This window comes from Anas platyrhynchos, chromosome 4, assembly GCF_047663525.1.
Source record: "Anas platyrhynchos isolate ZD024472 breed Pekin duck chromosome 4, IASCAAS_PekinDuck_T2T, whole genome shotgun sequence".
In the NCBI taxonomy this organism is placed as follows: Eukaryota; Metazoa; Chordata; class Aves; order Anseriformes; family Anatidae; genus Anas; species Anas platyrhynchos.
Window position 1 is genome coordinate 19,028,998 of NC_092590.1, and position 27,851 is coordinate 19,056,848.

The 27,851-nt window shown below is 47.4% G+C and overlaps 3 protein-coding genes across 13 annotated transcripts in view; 2 read left to right on the top strand and 1 right to left on the bottom strand.

Moving 5' to 3' along the window:
- Nucleotides 1-2,192, bottom strand: part of CCNI (cyclin I) — a 37,837-nt gene extending 35,645 nt beyond the window's left edge. Inside the window, exon 1 of the mRNA XM_005021924.6 lies at nucleotides 479-2,192. The gene's annotated coding sequence lies outside the window, so the exon portion shown is untranslated. The remainder of the gene's footprint in view (nucleotides 1-478) is intronic.
- Nucleotides 2,193-2,718: 526 nt separating this feature from the next.
- Nucleotides 2,719-9,398, top strand: CCNG2 (cyclin G2). Its single transcript, XM_005021926.6, has 7 exons — nucleotides 2,719-3,129; nucleotides 3,708-3,845; nucleotides 4,926-5,176; nucleotides 5,351-5,429; nucleotides 5,509-5,607; nucleotides 6,561-6,766; nucleotides 7,246-9,398. Exons 1-7 carry the CDS (start codon nucleotides 3,019-3,021, stop codon nucleotides 7,382-7,384), a joined length of 1,023 nt encoding a protein of 340 aa, XP_005021983.3. The 5' UTR covers nucleotides 2,719-3,018; the 3' UTR covers nucleotides 7,385-9,398.
- A 5,754-nt stretch (nucleotides 9,399-15,152) lies between these two features.
- The window catches only part of LOC106018832 (growth-regulated alpha protein-like), a 58,315-nt gene continuing 45,616 nt past the window's right edge, over nucleotides 15,153-27,851 (top strand). For 10 of the 11 annotated variants that reach the window (XR_011808923.1, XR_011808931.1, XR_011808922.1 and 7 more), the window contains exons 1-3: nucleotides 15,153-15,231; nucleotides 17,633-17,920; nucleotides 21,464-21,666. The gene's annotated coding sequence lies outside the window, so the exon portion shown is untranslated. The remainder of the gene's footprint in view (nucleotides 15,232-17,632; nucleotides 17,921-21,463; nucleotides 21,667-27,851) is intronic. The other variant, XM_038178975.2, reaches the window with a different exon arrangement.

Genomic DNA, 27,851 nt, shown 5'->3' on the forward strand with positions numbered 1-27,851 from the left:
ACAAAAAAACAATAAATACTTCCTTGTTTAGTTTAAAATTTGTCTTACGGAATGCAAAGCTTTTAAGTTAAGGCTTTGGTATAAATCCTCACCTTTCTTAGTATCACTAAGGATTTCGGCTGGTTTTTACTCCAGGCTTCGTTCCTTTTTCTGTTGATTTCACACCAGCCTTCCAGTAAGAATCCTCTATCCAAGGCTAGCATCACTGTTTCTACCTAATGAGTGCTCTAGCATCTGTAGCTGAGGACTTTGAAACTTTTTGTTTACCGTATCTTTAGGTTCCCAAAGAATGTCAGGAAGGAAATGCTATTCTGTAAAGCACAGCATGTCACAGAATAGATAAACTGTGTTTTCTCATGATACTGGAAACATTTATCTTCCCCCCCTTCCCTTAACCACAATTAAATGGCACATTGAAAGAAAATTTGTTGTTCCTTGCACAGGAAAAAAAAATACAGATTATATTTCTAGGCCTTACCGTGACTCCTCCTTCGCCTGCGACACTTGATTGTAGTGCCAGGTCCAGACAGCACAGGGAGCAGACTAAGTTTCCCCGTTAACAATCCCAAATATGATGCTGATGAGTACATTGCTTAAACTAAGGATCCTTCTGTTTTCTTTGCGTTTTGTTGTTGGTGTTGTTTTTCAGGCTAGCTCAGCCCTTTGCAACAGCTCAGTTAATTTTGGAGAAAGAAAGAGGGGCAGGTATCCTCATTGCACAGAAAACGCACCCGTCTGATGCCAAGCTGCACAAAAGCACAGCCGAGCTTGGAACAGATTTCCCCCCCTCCTTTACTGGAGATACGAATGATCATTTTGCAGAGTGCTCCACTAAGTTTAAATTAGTAAAGAGGATGCAAGTAGACGGCCAAATTAGTATTTTTAGTTGTCATGCCATGTGTTCAGCAAACGAACCTTTTTTGGCGTTTAGGTAAACTGGAACATATGTGCCGCTGGGCGGAGCAGTTCAGCGGTCAGAGGGAGAACATCCATGCTGCAGCTCGGTGGGGGCAAGACACTGCGGGATGTGGGGGACAGAAGCAACAACTGCCCAGGGGATTGGTGTCAGGCTGCAGCTCAGAGCCTCAGCCCGCACGCCCCACGTACACGGTGTCGCTGCAAGCAGGCGGTTTGAAGCCAGCTCTGCTAACACCAAGCATTGTTGCTCAAACTGGAGCAGAGCTGCAGCTATTGCAGATCCTAAAACTGCTTTTATCTCTTGGCTTCAGTCAGAAGTCGTCAGCTGCCGTGCCAGTTCATTCACCTCGCAGGGGTGCTATAACTCGGGCTGTTCAGAGATATCTGATGGTGATTTGTGGAAAACGGACTCCACAATCAGTAAGATTGTAAAGTAGGTAAGTTTATTCAGTGCTGGGCAGCATGGGGGTAGTCCCACCAAAGTCGTGTGCACCTGACGCAGCAACTTGCCTTGGTTATATGCAGCAAAGAGTTGTATATGCTTGAAGTTTCACACTATGCCTATACATATCCATAACCTGTCCCTGCTTAGCATTAAGATTAGTTCCAAGGAGTCATTTCCATGAACTCCTCCCATCTGTGCTTGAGCAGAGTCACCTGGTGGTGGTTGTCAAGACTCGTGGGGATGAAGGTTGATGACTCTTCCTTGTCACTGCCAGTTGACCTCTTGTCTCTGCGCAGACTCAGTTGCTCCTTGGCTCTTGTCCATCCACAGGACCAATTTCTGCCAGTTTCTTAAGAGAGGCTCACACTCTTACTAAGAGACTGACCTTGGTACGGGGCCCAAGGCTTCTTGCTTTGGTTAATTTGCACAATGCACCACAGGTAGCAAAGACACCAAGTAGCATCCTGGTGTCGTGCTGTGGGCGCTGTGTCTCTGCTGGATAAATTCTCCCACCCCCCTCTCTCAGGGGTACCACAGGAGCGCCATCCCGTCAGGAATATCTCAAGGAGACCTGGCCCAGCAGTGCCCGGCATCAAAATAAACATGAGGAAATTGTTGGCCGTCACCGCCGGCACAGCAGGCAGTAACTGCGCCTAGAAATAGCGATTGGCATAGCAACATTGCTGAGTGTTTTGTGGAGAAGGCTGCTTATTTTTCCAGACAGCGCCATTTAACAAACATTTTCTGCTTGTTGAGATTTTCTGTGGGGCCGCTAACAGGCACCGACCGTTGGCAGCGACCGTTGGCGGCCACCTCAGCGCGCTCCCGCCGCCCGCGCGCGCACAGCTCCCCCCCCCCCCCCCCCCCCACCCGGTGAGCCGTTGCTAAGGCCCGCGGCTGTGGGCGGGGCAGAGGCAGAACTGGGCCAGCCAATCAGCGCTCACCCGCCCGGCCCGGCGGCCAATCGCGGGCGGTAAACAACAGAACGCGCGGGGCGGGGCGAGGGGAGGGGGGAGCAGCGCGGGCAGCCAATCAGGGCGCGGCAGGCTGCGGGCGGACTGTTTGAAACGGGCGAGGCGCCACAAAGGGGCCGGGGCCCTTTAAAGGAGTGATGCGAATTCGCTGTGTCCCTCCGCCGGAGCTTGGCGCTCGTTAGGAGGAGCGCGGTTTTGCCCCGCTGCCCGCGAGGCGGGGGCTTATTCCGGTGGCTGCGCTGGGTCCTGAGCGCCGAAGCCTCTCAGCGCTCCGCTAGGGTGCGCGGCTGCGCGCGGACTACTTTACGCCCTCCGACCGGACCTAGCGGGGATCACTCCGCGCCGGAAACAAAACCGGGGGGGCGGGGCCGCGCCGCCTCCATTTTGCTGTGGGGCGGCGGCGGCGGCGGAGCCGGGGCGGGGGGCGGCGGCTCGGGATGGCGGCGGCGCCGCGGGCATCGCAGTGACCCGCTGCGGGGCGCGGGCGGCCCTGCCTGGATGCGGGGCCCGCGGGGGAGCCGCCCGGCCTCCGAGCGCTGAGGGGAAGCGAGCCGGGGCGGGGGGCCCGGCGCCCCCTCGGCGGCGCCTGAGGCGAGAGCTGGCAGCGGCCGGCAGCCTCCCGGCCTCCTTCCCTCCCTGAGGCGGCCCCCGGCTCCGCGGGGGGGGAGGAGGGGAGCGAGGATGAGCAGCGAGGCGCTGCGGCTGTTCAAGCAGCTGAACCTGCAGCTGGAGCAGGAGGGGCGCTTCCAGCCCCGCGAGAAGGGGCTCAGCCTCATCGAGAGCACGGCCGAGGTGAGGGGGGGCCGGAGGGAGGCCCGGAGCTGGGGAGGGGGTTGGGTTTGTGCTCCCCGAGGGGCTCTGGGTTTGTGTTCTGCCGCCCTTCGCAAGCTGCTGCTGTGTTTGGAAGGCGTTGTGCTGTCGCAGCGAGGCTTTCTGTCAGGTAGTTTCGAGGTTTTGTTGTTGTTGCCTTAATATTTGGTGGAAAGAACCTCTTTGGAATCAGTCTGCTTGCTTGTTTTGAAAGCAGAACTTGTGGTTGCCTAGTTATTTGCAGTCAGGCAGAACAGAGGATTAGCTGGGTTTGGTCCTCAGATTCCCCGAGGTTAGGAGTCTGTGTGTGTGTACACTTGGTGAGATTTGTCATCTGGTAAGTGTGCACTTAAAGGTTTGGGTATTGTACTTATTGCACTGCTGAGCGGCTTTTGAGTCTCAAGTACGTGACTGAAAACCTCCTAGGTTAAAAGACAGCCATAGGAAGTATTTAAGGGGAGGAAAACAAAGAATCGTTTCCCTTCAGTCTAAGTAAGATCGCTTTGGGAGTGTTGACGGTCCTCTGTTGTTCAGTTCTGACTCTGCTTTTCTTGCCACAGAATGAAAATACCCTGTGCCCCAGACAAAGGAATGCCAAGGTGGAAGATCTCTGGAGCCTGACCAACTTCTTTGGGTTTTCAACTGAGACGTTTGTTTTGGCTGTTAACATTTTGGACAGATTCCTGGCTCTTATGAAGGTAAATCTGGGGGGAAAGGGGACCTGCTGTAGTGTCAGCTGGGAATATACAGGTTTCCTGTGAACTTTCCAGACAAATGGGTGGAGGGGGGAAAGATTGTGATCTAGGACTGTTCCTAGATCATTTCAAAAAGCTATTTACTGTTCATAGGTTACTGATGTTGCTAAAGTGCTCATAGGCAAACTTGGAAGTAGAGCACAGTTCTTGCATGACATATTAGCTTATATTGTGGTGATACATTTACTACTTTATGGCCTCTTCTTACCTTTAAAGACAAGTAGCAGCATGGTTTATTTTATTTACAGTAAGCCTGTAGTCTTTACCAGGCAGATACAAAAAACTAAGTATGGTTTAATAAATAAATAAAGTTTGAAATCTACTCCTAGGTACTGTGGTAGTACTGAAATACAAGTACTGTGATAGAAGCTCAGTTTTGATCTGAAACTAATGCCACAAGATCATCTTCTGGGTGGTTTTCTTTTGTGTTTGTGCTGCTTTGTGGCAGATCTTGAACCTAAATCATTTCCACATTACTGAGCTGGCAGAAATATTAACGTCTAGAGTTGGATCAGTTCTCTGGCCTGACTTAGGGTTGCACAAAAACATTTTTCCTGGTATATGGCAGGGAACAGCAGAGAGAGGGACTAGTTGTTGAGCGGTAGGACTGCCTAGAACAAGCTCGGGCCGGATTTGGTTGGGCTTTAAAAGAGTAAGTGAGCACTGCCACTTGGAGAAGGGAGGTAGTGCAGCTCCTGCTTTGTCATGTTTTCATAGCGTAGTGGTGTGGAACGGCTTCAACAGAGGGTGCTTGGCTGTTGAACTTTGGTGTCCTTCAACTTGGCAGTGACAGGTTGATATTGCTGTATTGGCTCTGCCTTGTGGTGAAACCAAAGTGATGAAACTAGTCATTGCATCAGGTGTATGAGTGGAGTGATGTCAGGTCTAATTGAGATAAGTTCAGTCTTTCTGTTGAACTGTAAATATTTCAAAACTACTCAGGCTGGGTGAGCTGTTTTTTTTCCCTGTTTGGTAAGCACCGCATATACAGGTGGGAAGTATTCATGGCGTTTCCTCTTCTAGGTGAAACCGAAGCATTTGTCCTGCATTGGAGTTTGTTGTTTCCAGCTGGCTGCCCGAGTAGTTGAAGAAGAATGCAATATTCCATCTGCTCATGAGATTATCCGCATCAGCCAATGTAAATGCACTGTGTCCGACCTGAAACGGATGGAAAAGATAATTTCAGAGAAGTTGCACTTTGAATTTAAAGCTACTACTGCCTTAACTTTCTTGCACTTGTACCATACAATTGTACTCTGTCATACCTCAGAAAGGTGAGTTGAGTTGCATGTTGATGCTGTTTGCAAAGGCCTTTTATTTTTTTTCTTCAGCTGCATCTTAAAACGATTATGTGGGGTTGGCTAGAGAGGAGGCTTCTCCTTTTGTCTCACTTCCTGACGTGTTAATGCTTGTTGACATGAATGCTGCTTCTCTTGGGTGTCTTACAGGAAAGAAGTATTGAATCTGGACAAATTGGAAGCACAACTGAAAGCTTGCAACTGTCGTCTAGTCTTCTCTAAAGCAAAAGTAAGTCGAAGTAGCTTTTCGTTGACTTCTGAGTACGCTTTGATTCGTGTATGCTGAGCGGTGTTTTTTGTCCTTCTAGCCATCTGTCCTGGCCTTGTGCCTTCTCACTCTTGAAGTTCAGACTTTGAAATCTGTTGAGCTGTTTGAGATACTTCTGCGTGTTCAAAAGCATTCAAAGGTAGGTGTTTTTGGTAGGTTATTTCTGCAGTTGCTGGGACAGCTCATGATGTGCAGCCTTACATGTAAGGGACACTTGCTGTCAGCAAGCAGTCTGCGCAGGTAGTGCTTGGCATCAGCTGAAACGAGCCATGAAACACACCTTTAAGCATGTCTGAAATTCCTACACTGCTCCATTGATAGAATGCCAAAAGCAAATAACCACTCCCTAGTACAGAATGGGGTTGAGTAGTCACTTCTCAGTGGCACGTCTTGGCACCTACTCAACGTGCAAAATGATTATAGCTTAAAAACTGGGTTAAATGTATAAAATGAGAAGAATTGCTGATCTAATACCTACAAGGTACATGTTTTAACAAGCAGCTGATGTAACTTGTACAGTTCCAGCTGCATGTTTTAAAGACTTCTGTCTGTTAGGATGACTAAACTGTCTGCAGGGCAAGTTATTCTTTTTGTCTAAATAGCTCTCATAAAATTTATAGCTTCTAGCTGCATGTTGTAGCAAGCGATAGTCTAAAACAGACTTAGCACTGTTGTAGTCAACCTGAACTACCCCAGTTTCTTGAGGAGTGGGAGTAGTTTTTAAAGTATGACACCGCCTTTAAAAGATGGTATTATCACAAGGGCAGCAGGACCCTCGTACACTGTCTTCTTTTAGTCTAGCTGTGCTGTGTTCACACAAGTAAAGCCCTCAAAAATGCTCCATTGCATTTTTCCTGTGGAAACATTAAAAATGTTAATAGCCACTGACAGGCAACTCCAACTCAGATGGTTGTTTCTAGGGGATGTATAGGTGTTCACCTTCAAAAGCAGCGGAACTTTGACAAAGGTGTGACAGGAATATCACTTCTCTTGACTGACTGTTTCATTCAGTCACTTCCTTTAAGGTGAAGTGGAGGGAGGGGTTATCTTTTCTGCCTGCTAATACGATAACTCTGTTTTTTCACTTTCCAGATAAGTGACAGTGACCTCCTTTACTGGAGGGAACTGGTCTCGAAATGCCTGGCAGATTATTCTTCTCCTGAGTGTTGCAAGCCAGATCATAAAAAGCTAGTTTGGATTGTTTCAAGACGGACAGCCCAGAATCTACAGAACAGTTACTACAGCGTTCCTGAGTTGCCAACGATACCAGAGGGTGGCTGTTTCAATGAAAGCGAAAGGTTGGTAAAACTGGCAGCTACCCTGGGGGAGGTCCTTATTTTCTGGAAATGTTAATGGTAACACTGAATAATGAGGCTTATTCAGTAACTTTTGAGAAAATGTTACCTTTGAAAAGAGTAGTGGACTTAGCAGAAGAAAAACTGTGGAGCTGTCATTGCGATGTTCAAGAAGCACAAGGCATGCTTTGGGGGGGGTGGGATGTGTTCCTTGTAGATGGTAAAGGAGGCTTACAGAGTCTTAAAAAATCATTTTCATCAGAAATGTGGAGCACTGGAGTCTTGATTGGTAGGACTTTTTTGGCATTAGGAAAAAGGAAGCTGTACCTTGTTATGACTTAAGCCCTAGTGCCGAGGAGTGTTTAGTCCTGAAGTGTTAGCTAGGAGCAGAGCAGTTTGCATGAAAACACAGGATTGAGGAACGCTTTACCTCTTTCATGGCGTTGTGCTATGTTTAAAATCTTCCCTACTCTTCCTTCCAGTGAAGACTCCTGTGAAGATATGAGCAGCGGAGAAGAAAGCCTTAGCAGTTCTCCTCCCAGTGATCTGGAAGGCACCTTCTTCTTTGAACTCAAAACTAAAACAAAATGGCAAACTCTTAACTCTCAGTCTTCGCATTAAGTCTTGATTGTAGTAGGTTAAGATTTTTTAATGCACCATAGTTTTGGCAATAATAAGAGGAGGTGGTGTTCTGTATACCGTCTGTGTTTAAGGCAAGAGTTGCTGTGGTACAACAATGCTTTGAATGCCTGCCTTGTTTTTGCTTTTCTAACTTTTAAAGAGGAAAAAAACAAAACAACTCCTATTCAGGTCCCAGTTCAGCCAAAAAGCTGATATATAGTTTTGATGTCGACAGGGATAAATGCAGTCCTGTACCTGGTGGCCCTGATACTTAGCAGCTAAACAGAAGCAGCGGTGTTCAGCAGCACGGCAGGCTGACAGCATACTGGGCTGCATGAACAGGCTGGGAGTTGAGGGAAATCAGTTTTTCTTCCCTTTACTTGATGTTTGTTCTTGCCTGGAGCAGTGTCCAGTTTGGGGCCAGCTTGTTCAAGTCTGACACGTAGCTGCCAAGATGGTCAGGGGGACTGGGGTACAGGGCCTGTGAGGAAAGGCTGGGGGAAATGGGGTTACTCAGCTTGGCACACAGGGCTTTGAGGGGGAGTAGGGTCTAACAGCAGCCTTTCAGTATGTGAGAGAAGGTTGCTGGGATGATTATTTCATGGCCTTGACTGAAGTTCATGGAGTAAGAATGAGACGTCCCATATAGGTTGAGATAGGAGGTTTTCAGTTAAAGTAATAGAAGACTTGGGCTCCATGGGGACAGTCAAGCATGGGAATGGACTAAGAGGGGCTGCACAATCACTGTCCTACGAGGTTCTTAGGCTTCAGTGTGACAAAACCCTGAGCAGCTTCTCTGAACTCAGTATTGGTGCTGCTCTGGCAGGGGCTTGGCACGGAGTCCTCCTGTGAGAGCCCCTCTGCTCTGCAGAGATCAAATTGGCTGAGGGGGTTAAGTGGCATGATGCGCACACAGTACCATGCTGAAGTGATTTACTGTCAGATGGGCCTTTTTAATACTGAAACTGCTTTAACACTTCATGTGCTGGGCTCCTTTTCAGCAGAATCTTGTGTTTTTTCAAGCAGTTTTTATTTAAAGCTTAGTTTTTCATACACTTCAGGAATCCCTGTTTCAAATTAGGAGTATGCATGGTAAGAGATTTCTAGTCAATACGAGCTTTTACTAAAAGTGGTAGCATAAAGTGTGACAGGGCTTACTTTCATGTTTTTCTTTAATGCAGATGAGCTCACACTGAAACTCACGATGTATGCTTCAGTGTGTTTAAAATCTTAGTGTTAACATGTAAGTCCATATTGTTAGCCTAGGCTTATTGACACGGTCAATCTTGAAGTCTACATTCCTTTGAATATTTAACCCTAGTAGTTGATTTCAGTATATTCATGTTATTGATTGAGTCATAATCAGACTTGTTTGCATGCTTATGTAAAGCAGTTAGTGCAGGAAACGTTGATATTATGCAGTAATATCAGGTAAATGTGATGTTGATGAAGTAGTTAATGTAATGGTTTTTCCTGAACTTTGTAACGAAGCACATGAACTGAAGTCTGCTTGCACTCCTCTGTACTGAGAGTATGGCAGGGAGCAGGCGGCATTAACTCAGAGTAACGGTGTGAAGCGTGGTGGTGCCAAAGTAGGAATGAAGGAGCAAGGAAGCCAGAGGCCGTTTTGTAGGGGGAAGAGTTGTTTTAGAATATGAGCAGTGCTGTAAGTTCGTAACTGTTACATGATTTCAGTTTTATAAAAATACAAAAAGTTTACAAAAAATGTAAATAAAAATGTAAATTAAAAATGTACAGAAAAAAAATTTAAAACAAAAAATGAGCAGAAAATACTGTATTTTTTTACCTTGTAACTTTTGTAGGTATGTTGCATGTAGATATTAATTTATTGTGTACTCTGTATGATACGAGCACTGTACACTAGAAGACTTCTTACTGCGACTCAGCACCTGGAGGCTCACTTTGGAAATAGAGTACCTTGGTTGCAAGTAATGAACCTACTGCGTCCTGTTACAGTTGAGAACAAAAATAAACCAATTGCTGTATTTGCTAACTGGTGTGAGTCACGGTTGGTTGTACTTGAAGCATTTGGCTTGCTTGCTTCTGCTGATCTTTAGCTTGTGTGGTATCCCAGCTGCTTCCTGGGTCCTCTGGAAGTTTTGGTAAGCTGTTGGCAAAGAAAGCCTGTGCGTGGCTTGGTGCTGGATGTGAATCTCTTCTCAGCTTTGCTGCTCTTGATTTTGAAAGCTGGTGAGAGGCATCCTCTGCTTATCACCCAGCTGCAGCTGCGCCCTGCTACGTGCTGGGATGAGTTTTGCTGATGGTGTTTGCACATCTGGCAAAGGAGAGCTCCCACTAGTGGTAAAGTTAGGGGTGGTCATGCACCAAGTGCCCTGGGTTTTGCTGTCTGCTTGCTGCTGTTTGCAGTCTTCTGGGTGAAATCTGATCACTGGATGTGTCTAGCATTGCAATCAGATCTACAATAAGTCATTTAAAAAAAAAAAAAACACACTTGAATCAGTTCCCTCTTCCTGTCAGCATGCCATCTTAGGAAATATTTCTGGTCTCTGTTTCAAAATAATGGACAAGGGGCCCCAAATGTCTAGCTGGCTCTTCACTGTAGGACCTCAATGAGCTTTCATAGCATGGGAAGAAAGGCATTGAAAATTACTCAGGATGAACACGGAAAAGTGAGAGAAGATTCACTGACCAAGTCACAAAGGCAAGGGGGGACTGGGAGAATTAAGAACTGACAATTGTAGGAGAGGATCAGGTGTGAGATCATTTAAGGAACCTAAAGGTGGACAAGTCCATGGGACCTGATGAAACGTATCTGAAAGTACTGAGGGAACTGGCGCATAAAATTGTTAAGCCACTTTGTGTCATATCTGAGAAGTTGCTGAGATCCAGTGAAGTTTCTGGTGACTGGAAATGGGGAAATATAACCCCCCTTTTGAAAAAGGAAAAAAAAGCTAGATCTGGAGAACTACAGGCCAGTTAGTTTCATCTTTGTACGGGGCAAGATCAGAGAGCAGATTCTCTTTGATCTTCTATATTCTGGGATGGATGTCAAGATATCCCTCATAGATGCTGGGATGGATGCCAGGATGGATTCCATGATGTGGGGATAGATCCTGGGATATCCCTGATAGATCCTGAGACAGATCCCAGGAAATAATTCATTATTCCATGATAGATTCCATGGTTCTGTGACAGATTCTGTGACTCTGAGAGATTCTATGATTCCATAACAGTTTCTATGACAGATCCTTTGACAGATTCTATTATCCTATGACAGATTCCATGATTCTATGATAGATGCTGTGATAGATCTATGATTTTTATGACATTCTATGAGAGATTCTATGATCCTCTGATAGATACTATGACAGATTTTATGATAGATTTACTGATAGATTCTGTGATAGATTCTCTGATAGGTTCTGTGATGGATTCTGTGATTGTATGATAGATTTTTCATAGAATCATAGAATATCCTGAGTTGGAAGGGACCCTTAAGGAATTTTTGATAGATTCTGTGATAGATAATGTGATTCTGTGATCAGTAATATAATTCTGCGATTCTATGATTCTTTGATTTTATGATGGATTCTATGATGACTGCATGGTAGGTTCTATGATGGATTCTATGATGAATTCTATGATAGACTGTGTGATAGATAATGTGATTCTATGATAAATAATATGATTCTGTGATAGATTCTGTTATTTTATGATAAAATTTTTGATTCTATGATAGATTCTATTGCAGATTCTGTGATGGATTCTACGATAAATTCTGTGATTCTATGATGCAATCTATGATTCTACGATGGATTCTATGATGGGCTCTAAGAATGGATTCTGTGATTGATTCTATGATAGACGCTATGATTCTATGATAGATGCTATGATAGAGTCTACGATAGATTGCCTGATTATATGATAGATACTATGTGTGATTCTGTGATAGATTCTTTGATTCCTTGACAGATTCTATGATATATTCTACGATAGAATCTATAATAGAATCGACGATAAATTCTGTGATAGATTCTATGATATGTTCTATGGCTCTATGATAGATTGTGTGATAGATCCTTTGATAGATTGTGATAGATAATGTGGTTCTATGATCAATAATATGATTCTGTGATAGATTCTTTGATTCTGTTATAGGTTGTATGACAGATTCTATGATTCCATGATGGATTCTATGATAAATTCTATGATTCTATGAAGCATTCTATGATAGGTTCTATGATGGGTTTTATGTTGGATTCTGTGGTAGATTCTACGATGGATTCTATTTTTCTATGATAGATTCTATGATTCTAGGATGGATTCTGATAGATTCTATGAATCTATGATAGATTTTATAATAGATTTTTGATAGATCCAGTGATAGATAATGTGATTCTATGATCATTAATATAATTCTGTAATAGATTCTATGATTGAATCTATGATAGATTCCATCATAGATGGAATCACAGATTCTATGATAGAATCTGTGATAGATTCTATGATTCTGCAGTAGATTCTGTGATTCTCAATGGCTCCTGGTGGCAAGCTGTTCCCATCCCAAGAAGTACTGAAAGAGGGAGCCAGGACCTATGCATGGAGAAAACAGCTGCTCTTTCTGCCAGGCAGCCTGTCTTCCTGCTCTAGGCACTGCTGCTGTGGAGGGAAAGGGAAATCCTGCCCACTGGCTGTTGAGCACTGGGGCTGGACTCTCTCTGGGCAGGGTTTGGGAAAGAATAGGGTGCTGCGAGGTTGGCAGTGTGTGGGAAGCACAGGGCTAGTGCTACTGTTAAAATAATCCACTGAGAATAATAACGGGGGTAATTTTCAGGTTCTTTATGGCCTTCATAGCTACTTCTTTAAACACAGGAATACACTGAGGCTTCTCACTTCCCACATACGACAGATGAGGAATGGACACCAGCTATTTCTAAAAGAGCTCCATGAAACTCCCTCCTGTGTCTCGTAACTCAAGTGCACCACTACGAGCCAATTGTATCACGGAACCGCTCATCTTGGCAGCACCCAGTGTAATGTTTTAAGCTCCCTGGCTATCAACTGCGACCGCTTTGAACTTTAAAGCTGCTGCAGCAAAGCCGTTCAGCTTCTACTTCATGGGTGCCCACTCGGGTCACTTCAGTCCAGCACCCACCCTGCTCGGGAGCTGGCAGGTGATGCGTGGCTGTGTAGGTGAGCTGTTGTGAGTGCAGGAAGCCACGGGCGGTGTCCTCGGGTTAGCTAACAGCCTGTGAGATTGCTCTGGGTAATGAAGCTTCAGGTGCACCATTCAGCCACTTTCAAGTCGGTCCCAGCATGAAAAGAAACTTGCAGGAACACTGTCAGGCTCACTCCTGTGGTTTGGTAATTTGGGCGTATCTTTGATTTCTGCCGGGTCAGGTAGATGTGTATCCCTCAGAGGAGGTTTGCCTGGCTTTGTTCAAAGAATGGGGCTTTTGGGGGTTGGCTTGTTTTTAATAGCAGAGCCCTGCGTGTTTTTTTAAATGCTGTTTTGGGCTTTCTTGCACCAGGTAAGCTTTGAATGCTTGTGGTCTCAAGGCTTCAAGTGCATGCTCTGCCCTGTCACTAAGACAGGTTTGAGTGCGGGCAAAGGGAGCTGAAAGGGAACGTTTCTGTGGGAAAGGGATCCCCCTGGGACAGCAGCTGGCTATACAGCTTCTGTATGAGCTCTGGGTTGTTGCTGTACTCAGCTCCCTTAAAGCTCAGTGTGTGTTGGACTGACAAGTCACAAGGGAATGTAAGATTAAGAGATGGAGTCCCCGTATGGCAGAGACCAGCAGTCTGTGGCTCAGTAGTGTACATGCTCAGAGAGCAAGCTCTGCTTTGCTCAAGCAGAGCAAGTGGGGAAATCCAGGAGGAGTTAGTGGGGCAGGTAAGAGAGCAAGACATCAGCTAAGGACAGCTGGGAGAAACTGGGATTTATCAGCATGAAATAATGGAGCATTAGAGTAGAAGGTGCTAGACAGCCTTGATTCTTGTCCACCTCCTCCGTTTCACATGGGCAGATAATCAGTATTTATTTTACAACACGTGTTGCAACTGCGTTGTGTCACATAGCCTCGTTTTATGGCTTACGCCTGCAACAGTGCGATGTCGTGCATGTACCACAGGGAGAAAGTTGCCATAACAACTGAATGAAATCAATTAGAGTAATAAGCAATTAAAATCTCATCCTTGGTGTTGCATAAACATAACATTTTGCTCATGAATTATTAGTAGTCTTGCCTCTAGACCTGTATGTTCTGTTCCTGATTTGCGATCTCAACAATTTTTGAATTAATGAAGCATTTCATTTCTTCTTCAAAGAGAGCTGGTGGGTTTTTTTGGCTGCAGCAAGTATGTCTTCATCAGAGAGATGTAAACACTATTAAAATATCTAAATGAAGGAAGCGCTTGTGATGGGATTTCCAGAGCACTCAGTGCTGGCTCCGTTCCCACCCAGTGAAGTCGGTGGGAGAAGAACTACCCTATGGTGAGAAGTCTTGTCCTGGACCTAGAAAGGCAAACTCATCTCCTCGTTCTCTCACGCTTCCTCCTTGACCTTCTGTGCATTGCTGATCTCTCTTCCTTCCCTTATCCCCCCTCAGTAGCACAAAGATAGGAACAGCTCTTCGCTGTGTTTCTTGTCAAGGATAAATAAGATGAAAAGATAACTACAAAGCTGTTGCGGGAAAGCTGCGTGCATGGGGGCTCTTGAGAAAGCAGCTCGTGGATTTGGTGGGAGTGGAGCTAGGCCACCGGTCTCTTCCCAGTGGGGGATTTAGGTAAAGCTCCTACATCGAAATACATCAAAATGTACCAGGTCAGGGGGTCACACAGCTGTAACCCTGCCTGTGCTTTGCCTGGCAGGACCAGCGTCAAGGCTGATTGCCAACCTCCCTGGTTGGCCCCGTCCCTGCGGGAGGAGGCGTTCAGCATTTTGTGAGGACAGATGCCCCGTGGCTGCAGGACAGGCCCTGTGCTGTGCTTTCACAAGTCCTGGTTTGGTTCAGCAGCCTTGTGTGTGCACCTAGAGCTGTGCCCACCCTGCTCTCATGTGGATTTGTGGACCAAACTAAGAGAGTTGCTGTTCAAGTTATGCAACAGCCGAAATGCAACATCTGTTTACTTTGCGAGGGCCTGTTTGCTTGCTCTCTGGGGATTTCATGTGGCTGGGGGTAGAGTTTTGCAAAGGTTAGAGTTGAATTTATAATCCCAAGTCTCCAAGGAACTTTGGAAAACATTACTATGGTCAGAAGGTTAGTTTCCTTGTGTTCCTTGACTGAGCCAGGGATCTAGGAACTGTTTTTCATCCAGAGCTTGAATATTAACTAACTGCTGTCCCTGACTTCAGCCACGATGTCAGAAGCCGTTTGGGCGTACCACTCGAGACAAACCCCTCTTCTTGGATTGCCACTTCCCAAACTGAGCTGTGCTTTCATGCTAGGGTCACTGGCTGGTGCATCCAGAGGTCATCTGCCTCACCTCTTCTGCTTTTCTGGGCTTGTGTTGCTCCATTAAGTGCAACCCTGCTGTCTTTTGCCCTTCTGGCCGGCCAAGCGGAGCCACGTGCTCTCAGCGCTCTGACGGCATGACGAGGCAGCAGCTTACCTCAGCTGTGAAATCCCACGTGGCTCACCAGCAGGAGCCTGCTGCCCTGTCAGGACGTGTGCTTTGGGTACTTCCACAACCGTGGCTGTTGCAGTATTCCTTAAAGCACATGGGAAGGGTTCACTCTTGCCCCCCAAGCTCATTAAATTCTCTTTATTTCTGGTTTTCATTTTTCAGAGGAAAGAAGTGTGCACCTCTTCAAGCCCAGCAGAGAAGAACATACGATCACAAACGTATCAAACTTTTGTTCCTAGGTAGGAGTGCTCGACAGCTCTTCACTGTGTATTTTAACACTTGGGTGGGAGATGCCTTTCCCCAGGGTGCGTTACATGGGGGATGCTCTCAGAGCAATCTGTGCTGTGAACACTTGGAGTGAGACTGCTGGGGCTCCAGGTCCTGAGCTTGTCTTACCCAGACGTATAACAGAGCGTGTCTCATCGATTTGTATAGAAGGATGGTTAGAAATAAATACTTCTTCCTCTTATTTTCCTTCTTCCAGTGATGAGCACACACTGAGGCTGTCTGTCTGGCAGTGAGGCAGTGCAGACAACGGGTTGAACACCGCTGTGTTCATCCTCAAGAGAATTTCTTCGTTCTGGCAGCCCATAGGGTTCTTGCAGTTTCCTGGGGGCTGTTCTTAGTGGCAGGGGAGGTTGATCCATCCTTCTGCTCTGCTGCTCTGTATCTCTGCTTTCAGAAAAAGGCAGAGGGATGGAGAAAACAAGAAAGGACCAACATTGAGCACAGTACTTAGAACAGATTTGCTTATATACCAGCAGTGTGCAGTAACTGCTTGCAGGTAAATTTCCAAGGCCGTGGGTGTTTGGAAAAGGTGTGCTTACTTGTGCCTGTAGCAAATCCAATTACCATTTGTGTCTAGCAGTAGTAAAGGTCTCACCTGGCATCTTCAGGTACTCCTAAAACACAAAAGAGCACTATAATTAAGGGCTGATTTGCTGGCTCTAAGGATCTCAGGTTTCTTATCCTTTTGTCTATTAGCTGGTTTAATAAACAAGAACTCCTGTGGTGGTAGCTTAGCACTCTTCTCAGATCTCCGGGATGAATACAGATCAATTCCTTCTGGGGAAATAACAGCAGCTTTAATTTCCACTGGTGTCTGATCTCTGTGACAGTGCCTCTGCTTTCTCCTGGCAGTGCTGCTCGACTCCTGAGCACCTACTAATCCTGCAGCTTCTTTTCTTCTGGACTGATTTAGCACCACAGCTTTTAGCCCACAGCTCCTGGCTCTGTGCCATCATGTGCTCCTCAGCATTGGCCTCTTCCACCGTTCAGCTCTTCCAGCAAGGTTGTCCTGGAGGCAAAATCTCCATCTGGATCGACGCCACAGTCGCTGGCCCAGCAACTCCAGCAAGGTTTCAGCCACCAGAGGCACCAGGAGCTGGGGCCAGTGCTGTTCTTTGTCCCCAGCTCCCTTTGTTCCCCAGGGACCTGTTCAGCATTCCCAGGACATCAGGGCCTGAGGGATTAAAATGGAAAGACTTTAAAGGCTGCTGCCTTTATGGGGCCAGCTCTGCTGCCCAGCTCAGCCAGCGTTTAAGGTAGTGCTCTGTCCTCAGGGTGCAGCCAGCAGCCTTCCCTCGGCAGGGGATTTGGCCCGGGATGTCTCACAATCTGCTTTGCCCTTGCCAGGCCAGACTTCCAAGGCAGAAGACGTTGGGTCTTAGATGTGCAGTGAAAGAAAAGGCGGGCAAGTAACCTGTCAGCTGGTGAGGGAATGAATGCTGCCACAGAGCCCTGTTCCTTCCGAGTTCCCTGGTCACACAGGCCCCTGGCAGCTGCATATGCAGCCACCCAATGTGCAGAAGTGTTTGGGAATTGGGTGCAATTAAGCAGGAAGTGGGACCCACCATTCCCATGCAGAGTATTGCTGCTTAAAGTCTGCTTTTGGAAAACAGTTCTTCAGGATATCATCAGTTTTTCCCAAAAGAGAGGCTGGTTCCCCAAGATGGTGGCTGCAGATGGCTCAGCCTTGTCCCATTAGCACCTTTAGGGGATGCTTGGCTGCAGAGGCTGCTGGACATGTGCAAGTTACAGCGGATACCCTGCTATTAGAGGCAATCAAGGCATAGCTGGGCCTGAGGGAACAGCTCAGCACTGTGCTGGGAGCACTGAGAGAACAAGAGCCACCGGTGTGAATATGACAAGAACGAGAGCAATGTGGAAAGCCTTTCTTTCAGTCTGAGCTTTCAGTCCTCAGAGGGTTAAATCTACACCAGCTCTGGCCGTAAATCATTTTCTGCTTTGCTGAGGTTCAAGCTTTTATGTTATTGCCTCCTTTAGATCTTTTCAGTCCAATCTTTGAGACTCTGTAGCGTGTGGAGCATTTAGGTCTGTGCTGGCTGTGGCTTGATGTTGCTGCTCTGTGATCAGTTTGTGTCCTTTGGGAGTATTTTTTCAGCTGTTAGCAGGAAATAATGTGTTGTTTTGTTTTTCAATAAGCAGTGGTAGATGACAGTGCTCTGTAACTGCTGCTTACCCCTCAAGTAACGCCATGCGTGTCTCACAAAAGGCAAATAAAGTGCTTTGTGAAATGCCTTACTTCTTGGAGGTGTTAGGTTGTCAGCTCTGGAGATCAAAGTCCTCTGTCAAGTAGCTAACAGCGGCACACATTTCTCTGTACTTCCCCTGCTCCAGGCTTCAAACCCGACCTCAGGAGGCGGATTTTGAGAAACACGCTTATGCTATGGAAACTTACCCAGCTGAGTAAGGCCACTGGCCCATCTGGGTGGAAAACCCCTCGCATCTGCACACAGATTTCGCCTCGCCAACTGGTTGGGGATGAGAGAAGCTGCACGTCCCCAGGCTGCTGCTGCCAGCACTGCGTGCGTCAGGCTCGGTCTGGTGGTGTCATCGGGGCTGCAAAGTAGCTCCAGGACTGGGCCAATCCTTGTGTGGATTCACTGCTTCTGGAGAAGAGAGGAGGTAAGCAGTGAGAGGGAATTGTTCCTGCAATGGTTTGTGTAGCAGTCACAATACTTGAAGCCTGGAGCACAGCCAGTACTGTCCCTGCGTGCTGGCTGCTGACCTCCCTGGGATCCTGCGACACCTCCCTCGGGCTGGCACATCACCTGTCTCCTCCAGGACTAATGGGCAGGGTCGAAATCACTTTCAGGGAGCTTGCTGTTCAAGAGAGATCTCCAGAGGAGATTTACAGAGCCCATTTGGATGCGAAACAGGAACAGCATTTCTCCACCGATGCAATGCACAGAGTGTGATTTTCCCAGCAGCGGAACACCTCCAGCTGCCAATACTTTGCGAAGGAGTTGAGGAGATTCATGAGCTCCACAATTCATGTCGTGTACACCCTAGGGCTAGGCCGGAGGGACCTGAGCTTTGCAAATGCTTACGTGAGTGAGGTCTTATCTTAGTAACAGGTTCTTGAAAACAAGCAAGCAAGCAAAACTGTCCTGTGTTACTGTGGGCTGGATTAAAACAAAGGCAGAATGCTCCTGAACTTCAGGAAGTCTGAAATACAAATCTGCACTGCAAGACCAGGCCAGTCTTTTCATTTTAATTTCAGAAGAGGAAATACCTGGCAGTAGGTTGAGCCAGGAGTGATTGGCCAGACCTAGTGTTTAAAAGTTTTAAGCAGGTCAATCTAAGTGAAGATCACACAGACCATCATGGAGAACAGCCATTCTACAATTTTATCTGTAGTCACAAGCACTTTTTAGAGCTGAATAGTGATGCTGACTGTTTTGTGTGCAGGCAGGGAAGCATAATCTCCAAAGCAGGGTTGGGGGAAATCATTTACCTTGACATCAGGGCCAAAGAAAGAACATCAAGCAGGAGGCATTAGGCACAGTCATTAACAAATTCAGCATACGCTATTCTGAGTGACACAAGAAAAAATCAGAGAATGATGCAAGAGGTGATTCTTCTCCCCTCCAGCACACTGCCAAGCCTGTCCTTGCGACACAGCCCTCCACACCACGAAGTGGTGACAGGCAGCATCCATTACACCAGCATCTGGTTTCCAAAAACCCTGACCTTGCAAAACACGAAGTCGCTCAGGCTGCACAAGCCCACTTACTACCCGCCTGGAACAGGCGTGAGCCTGGCTGCCAGCTCTTTGCTTGGTGTCGGTCCTGTGAGCTTTTTTTTGTGAAGGCCAGTGGGGCTCTGTTGCAACACACTGCCTGTGTCCTAATAGCACAGTGATGGCAAGTGGTTTTTCACTTTCCTTTTACCTCTGCTGTAATTTTTTTTCCAATTTAGATACAAGCCTCATGGAGGAACTGGTATTGTCTTTCTCCAGCTTGTTTCCCTTTGTCCAGAAATTGCTTACAATCTTCCTGTGAAATGGATGCTGACCGCTGGGAAAGATCCAGTGCCGTTGTAGCTGGGTATCCTTCTTTAAAGCACACTTGATAACTCAGATTTTGTAAAGCAGAGTCAGCTCATTATTCAGAGGGTGCTACGGATCTTGGAGGCCTTTCATTTCTGCACCGCTTCCAAGTTCGGACCCACAACCCACCCAAACCTCCCTCAGGCTTTTGTTGACCACTTGCCTCTTTCACCTGTCCCTGCCCCTTGCTAGTTGTGTTGATGAAATCAAAAAATAAAATCCAAATCCTGTCCTTACAGGCACAGACGACCCTGTGACTTGAAATGTCACAGCTGTCACCAGCCTGTGAAATAGCCTGGGGGAGGAGGAAGGGGCAAAAAGTCTTCAAGGCAAAGTTTGTTTAAATTCAGGAGAGGGAGGTGTGGTTTACTGTATAAAAAGGGTCCTTTGGCTGTCTGTCACTTTTAAATGGTGGGGGCTAATCTTGTTGCAAGGCTGGGTGGAAATGCAGAGGCAAGACAGAGATTAGAGAAAGTTTTTCTTCATTTTCTTTTTCTTTTCTGCTATCTGCAGTTGATGGGAAATGGCAGGGAAATGCTTTCATATGGAGAAGTCTGTTGAGAAGAAATTGTGGGAAGATAATAGATGTTGAGGGAAATGATTTCTTAGCTGACTTCACACTGACTCTCTGGGGAGTGGAGGGCTTGATGGAAATCAGAGTCTTCTCCTTGCGTTCAGCTTCATTAGCATCAACAGAAATGAAACTTCCTCAGATGAAAATAACCTGCACATAGGGAGAGCCGGGAGGGAAAAGAACGTACCTGACAGATAAATCATCCAGGACAGAGGTGTTTAAATTGCAGCCTGCAGGGCACTTGCAGCTCAACAAGCCTCGGCTTGCAGCCCATAAGGGGATTTTTTAAACAAAGGCATTGCGTTTCTGTGGGGTATCGCACTGCAGGTGAGTTTTATGTGATCCAAGACCTGCAGCCCGCCGAGGGAGTGGGTGTCTGTGAACGTGACTGCCCCGACATAGGGCTTTCCTAGCAAGGACTTCCTAAAGTTTTCTTTAGGCATGAGTGTTACCTGTACTAAGAGGAAACAAAGCCTTCGGAGGCTTGGAAGGAAAATAATCTCATGAAAGTCATAAAGTCATATGCTGTATCCTGTGGTTTCGTTAGCTTTCTCAGGGAGTTAGGCTTCAACACCAAAAAAAATAATAATAAAAAGGCAATATTAAAGGCAGTTTGCTTTTCTTTTTGTACTAGGTGTCAGTCCTAATCACTTACCTGAATTCTCTTTCCCACTGCTTTATTGTAGGGCTTTTCTGCATAGCCTGCCACAAAGCAGCAGAAATAGTGAGAAACAACCTCTTTTGCAGCCTCTTAATCACTGGCAGGGAAAAGCAAGCTCAAGGCTGCGTATCTGCGGAAATATTACTGAGTAGGGGAAATCTGTCTGCAGAGCCCCGTCAGCACTAAAGGCCGTGTAAAATGGGTCACTGGAAATGTGTAAGCAAAGTACATGTAAAAGGAGAGAGAAGAACCTGCCATTTATGTTGTTTCAATTCCTTGAGCACACATTTAGCGTTAAACTACTTTCTCACTTGAGGGATTGGCACACGCTAAAAAGAAGGGAGAGAACAGCAGAGCACAAAGGGACACTGCATGCTTCTGAAAGAAACAGTGATCTGCTATTATTACATTTGGGAATTTGGGGAAACACCTTCTCACTTCACTACCACTTTACGGAAGCAATTTTCTACACGATGAAGAAAACTCATCATGCACGTGTAGAGTTCCCCTAGCATCCTGTCGCTTGTCTGCAGAGGAAATGCCCGGGATGACCTTGCCCCTGGCTGGGAAGGTACAGCACAACTCTGCTGTCCCAGCATTTGGGACGATGTGGTGGCTTCTATGTTAAAGAAAAAATGTGCTCTCCTCAAAGGTCTGCCACTTCTGCAAACTCACAGAACTTGTAAAACTTAGGCTTGGAAATTACTGTGGAGAAGGGATGACAAGATTTGGAGGGAAGTACTCAGGGGGTAAATGTCCTAAACTTGCTTCTGTCTTCTTCTAATTAGCTTGACTCAGCCTTCCCCCTTGGTGCCAATCACCAGGGAGCTGAGAGAGGCACCAAAGCATGCACGTGCTCACCTCACCTGCCTTGACTCCTAGGTGGAAGTGCCTCACCAGTGCCCAGGCAGCCTACCAGATCCTACCTGACCCAGGTGTAGCGAGTCCCTGCTGATTGCAAGAAAGCTGTGGCCACGTTCCTTAGCAGAGAGGCTTCCAGGAGCAGGGCTGCAAAGCACAGCTGAGTTGCAGAGGAAGCAGGCCTCTTGCTTTTACAGCTCCTGACAGGCATTAGACTTCAATATGTGAGTACATACAATTTTTCCCATTGTTTTACAAGTAGTTTTTGCTGGTCATTGCTGTTTAACTTTACTAGGAACTTCTTTATTTATATGCCTTAGCTCTGTCTTCTTTCAATTGCAATTAGAAGTATCTCTTTGCTTTTAGGGGGCTTTTCTTTCAGGTAGGTGTTCTGAGGTATGGGGTGTGAAGTGGTGCACGCTGTCCTTGGAAGAACACGGGCTTGTTGGTGTCAGTACAACTCAGTTCAGAAGCAGTTGAGCCAAAATTCACCATCTGTGAAAAAGTGTTGTGATGATACAGTAGCTCTCAAAATGTTTGAAAAGGCACTTCAGGGAAAAGCAGCAAAGGGTCTTTTCTCTAATTAAGTTGACACGAGAAGCACACGCTGGGGAGAGCAACTTGTACTGGTTTTGAACCCACAGCAATAATCTTTGGGGTTGCTTTTGGCTTGTTTTTTCTGGGCACAGATGTGCTGTAACGTATTTTGTACGTCAAACAAGACTTGGCTTAGAGATGAAAGCAGAGGAGTAAGAAGGGAAGGGATGAAGGAAGGAGGGGAGCCAGTATGCCTCAGGAAATGAATGGCCAGACAGTGGAGAGCCTCACGTTGATGGTGTGGTCTTTGGGCCTCTCCACATCTGTGCCCCAAAGACTTGCTGAATTTCTGGTTCCAAGGTCCCTGTGAATTGCAGGAGTCTCTTCATGTTTTAGAAGATTTGTAGAGGAAATATGACCACTTCAAGGGCTTGAAACTGCATCCTATTAAAATAACAACTCATCAGCTTGATGTACTCCTTTGGTAACTCCTAAACTTTTCACAGTTGGGCAGTTTTTTCCCAATTCCCTCCTCTGTAAGCTGTCAAGTTAGCCTGCCTGCAAATTAGCTGCCTGGCACAGAACACAGTAGCCCAGATACCAGCGCACTGACGCACCACTGCTACTGGCTCATAGCAGATGCACCCTTTGCAAACAGCCCCTGGGAGCAGAGAATCTGCTGAGAACACTTCATGAGAATTGTGTTGTGCCCTCACGTTCGCTGTGGAGAGAAGGAATGACCCTAAAAGTGTCCGTGGCTTTCCATCTGAAACTTTGCCGTAGTGTCTTTGAACCAACCTGTCTTGGTGATCATGATGCATACAGAATGGGGGTTTGGGGTTGGGACAGTGGATGCTCTTACTTCCATTGTAAGTACTCGTAACTTGAAGTAAATTCACAAACACGTAAGACAGCTGGTGGGTACGTACCCTCTCAGTGAGAAGAGTGATGCGCACAAAGCTGCTGATGGGTCCCAGGCTCCTTCCAGAGTGAAAAAGGGAAGGATGTTTGGCTCTTCTCTGTGACTAATTCTAGAATAAACCACAGCTTCCTCCGTGCGTTTCAAAACATAAATGAACTGCGAAGGTCCCGTTTCCTTTAGGGTGCAGCGACGTAACTAGCCTTTCGGAAAAAGCTACCACATCTCAGAAGTAAAAACGGTGAGGAGCAGGGATTTTGTTGACAGCAAACTCACTCGGGCTCATGTAAAGACCTGTTGCTTCCACAGGGTGCTGCAGAGGAGGGGGAAATGCCCAGAGTGTGTTTGCAATGCAAGGTGGGGAGGAAGTTTTGACACCGTAGTGGCAGGTTTGGGGTATGCAATGGCACACGACTGGCGTTTCAGCAGAGCTCTGAAGGGACTGCTTTGTCAGGTACCCAGTTACAGGGGTGCAGGGCACTTGCTGCATGTCCCGTGACCAATGTCCATCGTTCAGGAGAGAATAATGAGCTTTAATTGTTCCGTCTTTCAGATCTTCTGTGTTGGAAGACATCAGGAGGCCCTTTGCCAGGTTTGGTAGCAACCCTGAAGTACAATTGCTTATTCTGGTTCCAGGTAACACAGGGCAGCTACCACTGAAGAGGAGGATTTTTCCACAGGTGTGGTGGAAACGTGGGCTCCCTGTCTGCGGGTTAGTCCGAGGTTAGGCAGGATGGTGACTAACCTAGGAGAGGCTGGGGGAGCAGGGTGTGAGTGTGCTGCTATTTCTGTGAACACCCTCGAACCATTCAGAAAATACCTCCGGGTCTCGGAAAGTGAGGCAATACCACCAGGAAATATCAGCTGAGTAGGAAAAACAGCTGTGACCTTGCCGATGAGAAACTGGTGACAGCCTCAGTCTCTGTCCGACAGCTTGGGAGCGGGGCACAGGTGTGTGATCGGGCTTTATGCACTGCCTCGGACTCACTTCTTGCCTCCCAAACTTTTATGCTGGCTAAGCAGGCTGCAAAGCCTGTCCTCCTGCTCAGGAGAGCAGTCTGTCCTCAGGCCAGGCTGGTGTTGGACCTGTCCTGGTGAATCCTGGCCTTTTGCTGGGACAAAATATGTTCCCAGCGTGTTGGTGGCTGAGAGACAGTCGTGCTGCCTGGCTGGCTTTGACTTGGGAGGCACTTCCCAGGGATGCCTTCCTCGGAGAGCCAAGGAGAAGTGCTCTCGGATGCAGTCCTGGCTCTGAGGCAGGAAGGAGTCCTTGGCATGGCGTTCAGCACCGTGACCTTTAAACTCTTCCCCTGGCTTATTCAAGTCAGGCACAGAAGGCGCTCTGGGCGAGGCAAGGCTCGGTGTAGATCTGTTATGAATCACACCTGTGGTGCTGTCTGCTGCATTACGTGGCCTGCCGGTCCCACACGCTGGGCTGGGGGCAGGCACACGTCATCGGCCTTAGGGTGACACATGAAACAGTTGGGAGAGTCTGCTGCACTTGTGTGCAAGTGCTCAGTGAGCGCTGGAGCAGATAAGGCTTCCTGTGAGATAGGTTGAGCATTAAGGGAGAGCCAGGCCCGGGTGATGCTCAACCCATAAACCTGGTGGTTACAGCAACCAGCAGCTGGGACTGAGCATCACGCTGCCCGGGTGATGGTTTGCACAAAACCTGGGGAAAATGCTGCCCCAGCTCCTCGTTGCCCTCCTGTGGCTGGCCAGAGAGAAGTGGTTACGTGCTCCTGTATCACAGCTCGTCTTCCTGCTGAAGTGTTTGTTTGGGTTACTCAGTAAGCCTCCGCCTGTATCACTTACTCAGAAGTCCTGACTGTTGCAAAACAAACACTGTGCAAAACTATTAGCTCATGATGTGTCACTACCTGCTTTTTTGCACTTTACAGGGGTAAATTGGGGGCTGGAGTAACTTGGTGGCTTCGTCTCATGACGTTTAAAGGCCTAGCTGGATGTCAGGGTAATAGCACTGCTCCTCTGCCTCCTCTATCTCATCTCCAAAGTGTTACACTGCAGGCTTCTGGCTGTGTTCCTGTTGAGAACATCACACAAAGCGTGTCTATTGGATGCAAAGCTCCCTTCCAAGCAAAAACCCAGGCAAAATTAGTAACGAAGTTCACTTTGAGCTCCTGAAAACTTCAGTCCTGCTCCTAATCCTAAAGAGGAGCTTTAGGAATCATGAAAGCAGGGATCCCCAGCGTGTGCTCACCGGGCAGGTAAGCACAAATGCACGCTCAAAGGATCCAAGCAGGCAGTCTGGTGCTCCAGCTGCTCCCAGGGGAAGAAGCCTCAGCCATGGGATTTCTCTACTTCTCTGCCCTGCACACTGGCTTCCAGCGACACTAACGGGTTCCAGCTGTTCCCAGGTGTGCAGCCGGACAGTAACGTTCCTGTCTCAGCTTAAGCCTAGCCTACAGCCTTTCCAGTGAGGAACACGGCCATTGTATACATATTAAGCAGTCATTACACATGGACTAGCTTTTTTGTGCTTCTAGCAGAATTCCCAATAAATCTAGCTGGACTGGGAAAATAAATAATAATAATAAAAAAAGCCTGGCTGCATACAACACGTGCAGCTTGTCAGACTAACAAAGGGGGTTCTGCACAGAGGTGCCTTTCATAAGGACAGGCATCCCCGTGGTCATCCACAAGCCCGCTGCAGCCTGATTTGTGGATAACAATATGTCTGGAGGATGGTGCTAGCTTTTGAAGGGCAGTGCAAGAGCTGCTCGCCTGCCTGCTGCCCTTCCAGCCCTGTGTTTCCAGCCGCAGAGCACTTTGCGCAGCAGCATGCAACTTGAGTTTCCTCACCCAGCTTGCTGTTGTTCTCAGTAACTGAGGGACAGCCCTAAATGAGGTGGTGGCTGCAGGTTATTCTCCTCTCCTGCTTCATTACCCTGCAGCCAGCCCCGCAGCAGTGCGGGGGATAGAGGGCTTTGCTGCCTACGTCTCCTTCTCCTGGTCTTTCAGGGTGGCTGCTGCTCCGCATAGCAGCCTTCTAGCAGATGGTCCCTTTACATTGCTGCAGGGGCTGTAGGGTCTAACAGGCATTTCTAGATTTCCAGGATGCCTCTCTGCCTCTCCCCACCCGAAAACCTCCCCTGAACAGTGTTTTGCTGCAGAGCATCAAGATGAGCCAGTTCCACAGGTTGCCACTGCTCTCGCCTGGGAACAGAGCAAAGATCTCTGACCTGTGTGCTCTGCAAAAGGAGGGCTGCTGCTTCCTAGCTCCCTTTTCCTTCCCCAAGCCTGTTTCCTCTGTTCATTCCTGCCCTGGCAGCTGGTTTCCTTGTCCTTCTCAGCAGCCTCCCATCCCCGTGCACCCTGGATGTGGTGCAGATCCCACCTGCATTGAGGTCTGACGGCACCGGGTGATGCCGTGGTGTTGGCCACCTCCAGCCTGCTTGCATCGTGACAGAAAGGAGGAACTGGGAAAAACCTTAAAGCTGGTGGGTCAGGAATACTTCTGGCAATCCCCTTTCTTAAGGGGGCAGTGAAAAATCCTCCTTGGAGTCCAACCTAACTCCTAAAATAATGTTAAATCGTTTCACATGCACTCAGTCTGCTTTGGCTGTAATCTGCTCATCATCCAGGTACCTCCGTACATCACAGACGGTATGAAAGCCTCACTTTCTATCCCTTTATTTTTTATTTTTCTTTCTGGCAGCTACACTGCGAGTGTCTGCTGCTCCCTAGCGGCACCGAGCCCCCAGCCTCGCAGGGACCCGGCTTTCCAGCAGCTTCGCACATGATGCTGGACACACGGCCGAGGGGCAAGTATTGGGGTGTGCTCCTCTGCTTGTCCTCTCTCCTGGCATCCACCAGGGCCCCTGCCCTCCATGAGTTACTGGGCTGTGCATCTCACTCCGTGCAGCTGTTCTTAGGGGCTTTCCTCAAAAAAAGCTTAAATGCCTTCATATAAGGACAAAACCTTCTGGCCATCAACACACACGTTTCACAAACTGCTCGGCTGCAATCGGTGTGCCTGAAGACTGGTGCCATGGGCTGAAATGGTGAACGTGGCTCTGACATGTAGGGTTTGGGGTTTTTTGAAAGGCTGCATCAATCCAGTGGGGTCACTGCAAAGTGAGAACCCAGCTGGTCCTTTTGTTGTTGCTGTTGTTGGCTTGTTTAACAGAGCTCACTTCTGCCCTTGCAAGTCTCAACCCTGTATCTACACGATGTGGGCACTGAAGCTGCCTGCGTTCCCCTGGGAGAAGGAAAGTCCCTCGTTTTGTTATGCTGAAGCCTTGTGTTATGTGGCCACCTTGTTTCATGTGGGAGAGATGCCTTTCTACGCACCTCCCTTGTACACCGCTTCAACCTCCCACACAGCCAAAACTGCTGCTGTGTGAAATACCCACATCTGCCTGCCACAGAGGCTGTTAATACCCAGTCAAATGTCCTCAGAAAGGACTGTGGAAAAGAAAATGTCCTGTCCTGGAAAGGAAAACCCTTTTCTAGCTTTAATATCCTTCTGCCCTGGCTCAACCTTTCCAGTTTCTGTAGTGTGGACACTTGCTCTGCTGTGTTCAGACTATTTTTTGGTGTGAAAACTAGTTATCCAGTGAGCCCAGGAAGGAATTACATTATCTGTAATGTGTGTCAGATGAGATGTCAGACTTTGGTTTACTGAGATTCAGTCCCTTCGTGTCCTCGCGTGGCCTCCATAGCCCCTGCACGCAGCGGATGTATACGTCAAGGAGAAAGGTCAGAGTGCTGAGATGTTATTTACATGGCAAAGCAACTGAGAAATGGCAAAAGAAGTCAGCTTCAGAGATGAAAGTGGAATACAGCCGGCAACTCGTTAGGAAAGTCAGTAAGGACAACCAGGCAGCCTGCAGAGAGAGGAGATGAAATGTGAGTTCAAACCAATCTGCTAGCAAATAGTAATCCTCTCATAAGCACAGATCTAAAATACAAATCCCAAATACAACTCCA

Bases quoted from the DNA above. Each gene is read 5' to 3' on its own strand.
- CCNG2 (XM_005021926.6), top strand. From the start codon at position 3,019: ATGAGCAGCGAGGCGCTGCGGCTGTTCAAGCAGCTGAACCTGCAGCTG. The intron at 5,177-5,350 runs GTGAGTTGAGTT...GGTGTCTTACAG, and splicing joins CTCTGTCATACCTCAGAAAG to GAAAGAAGTATTGAATCTGG. The intron at 5,608-6,560 runs GTAGGTGTTTTT...TTCACTTTCCAG, and splicing joins GTGTTCAAAAGCATTCAAAG to ATAAGTGACAGTGACCTCCT.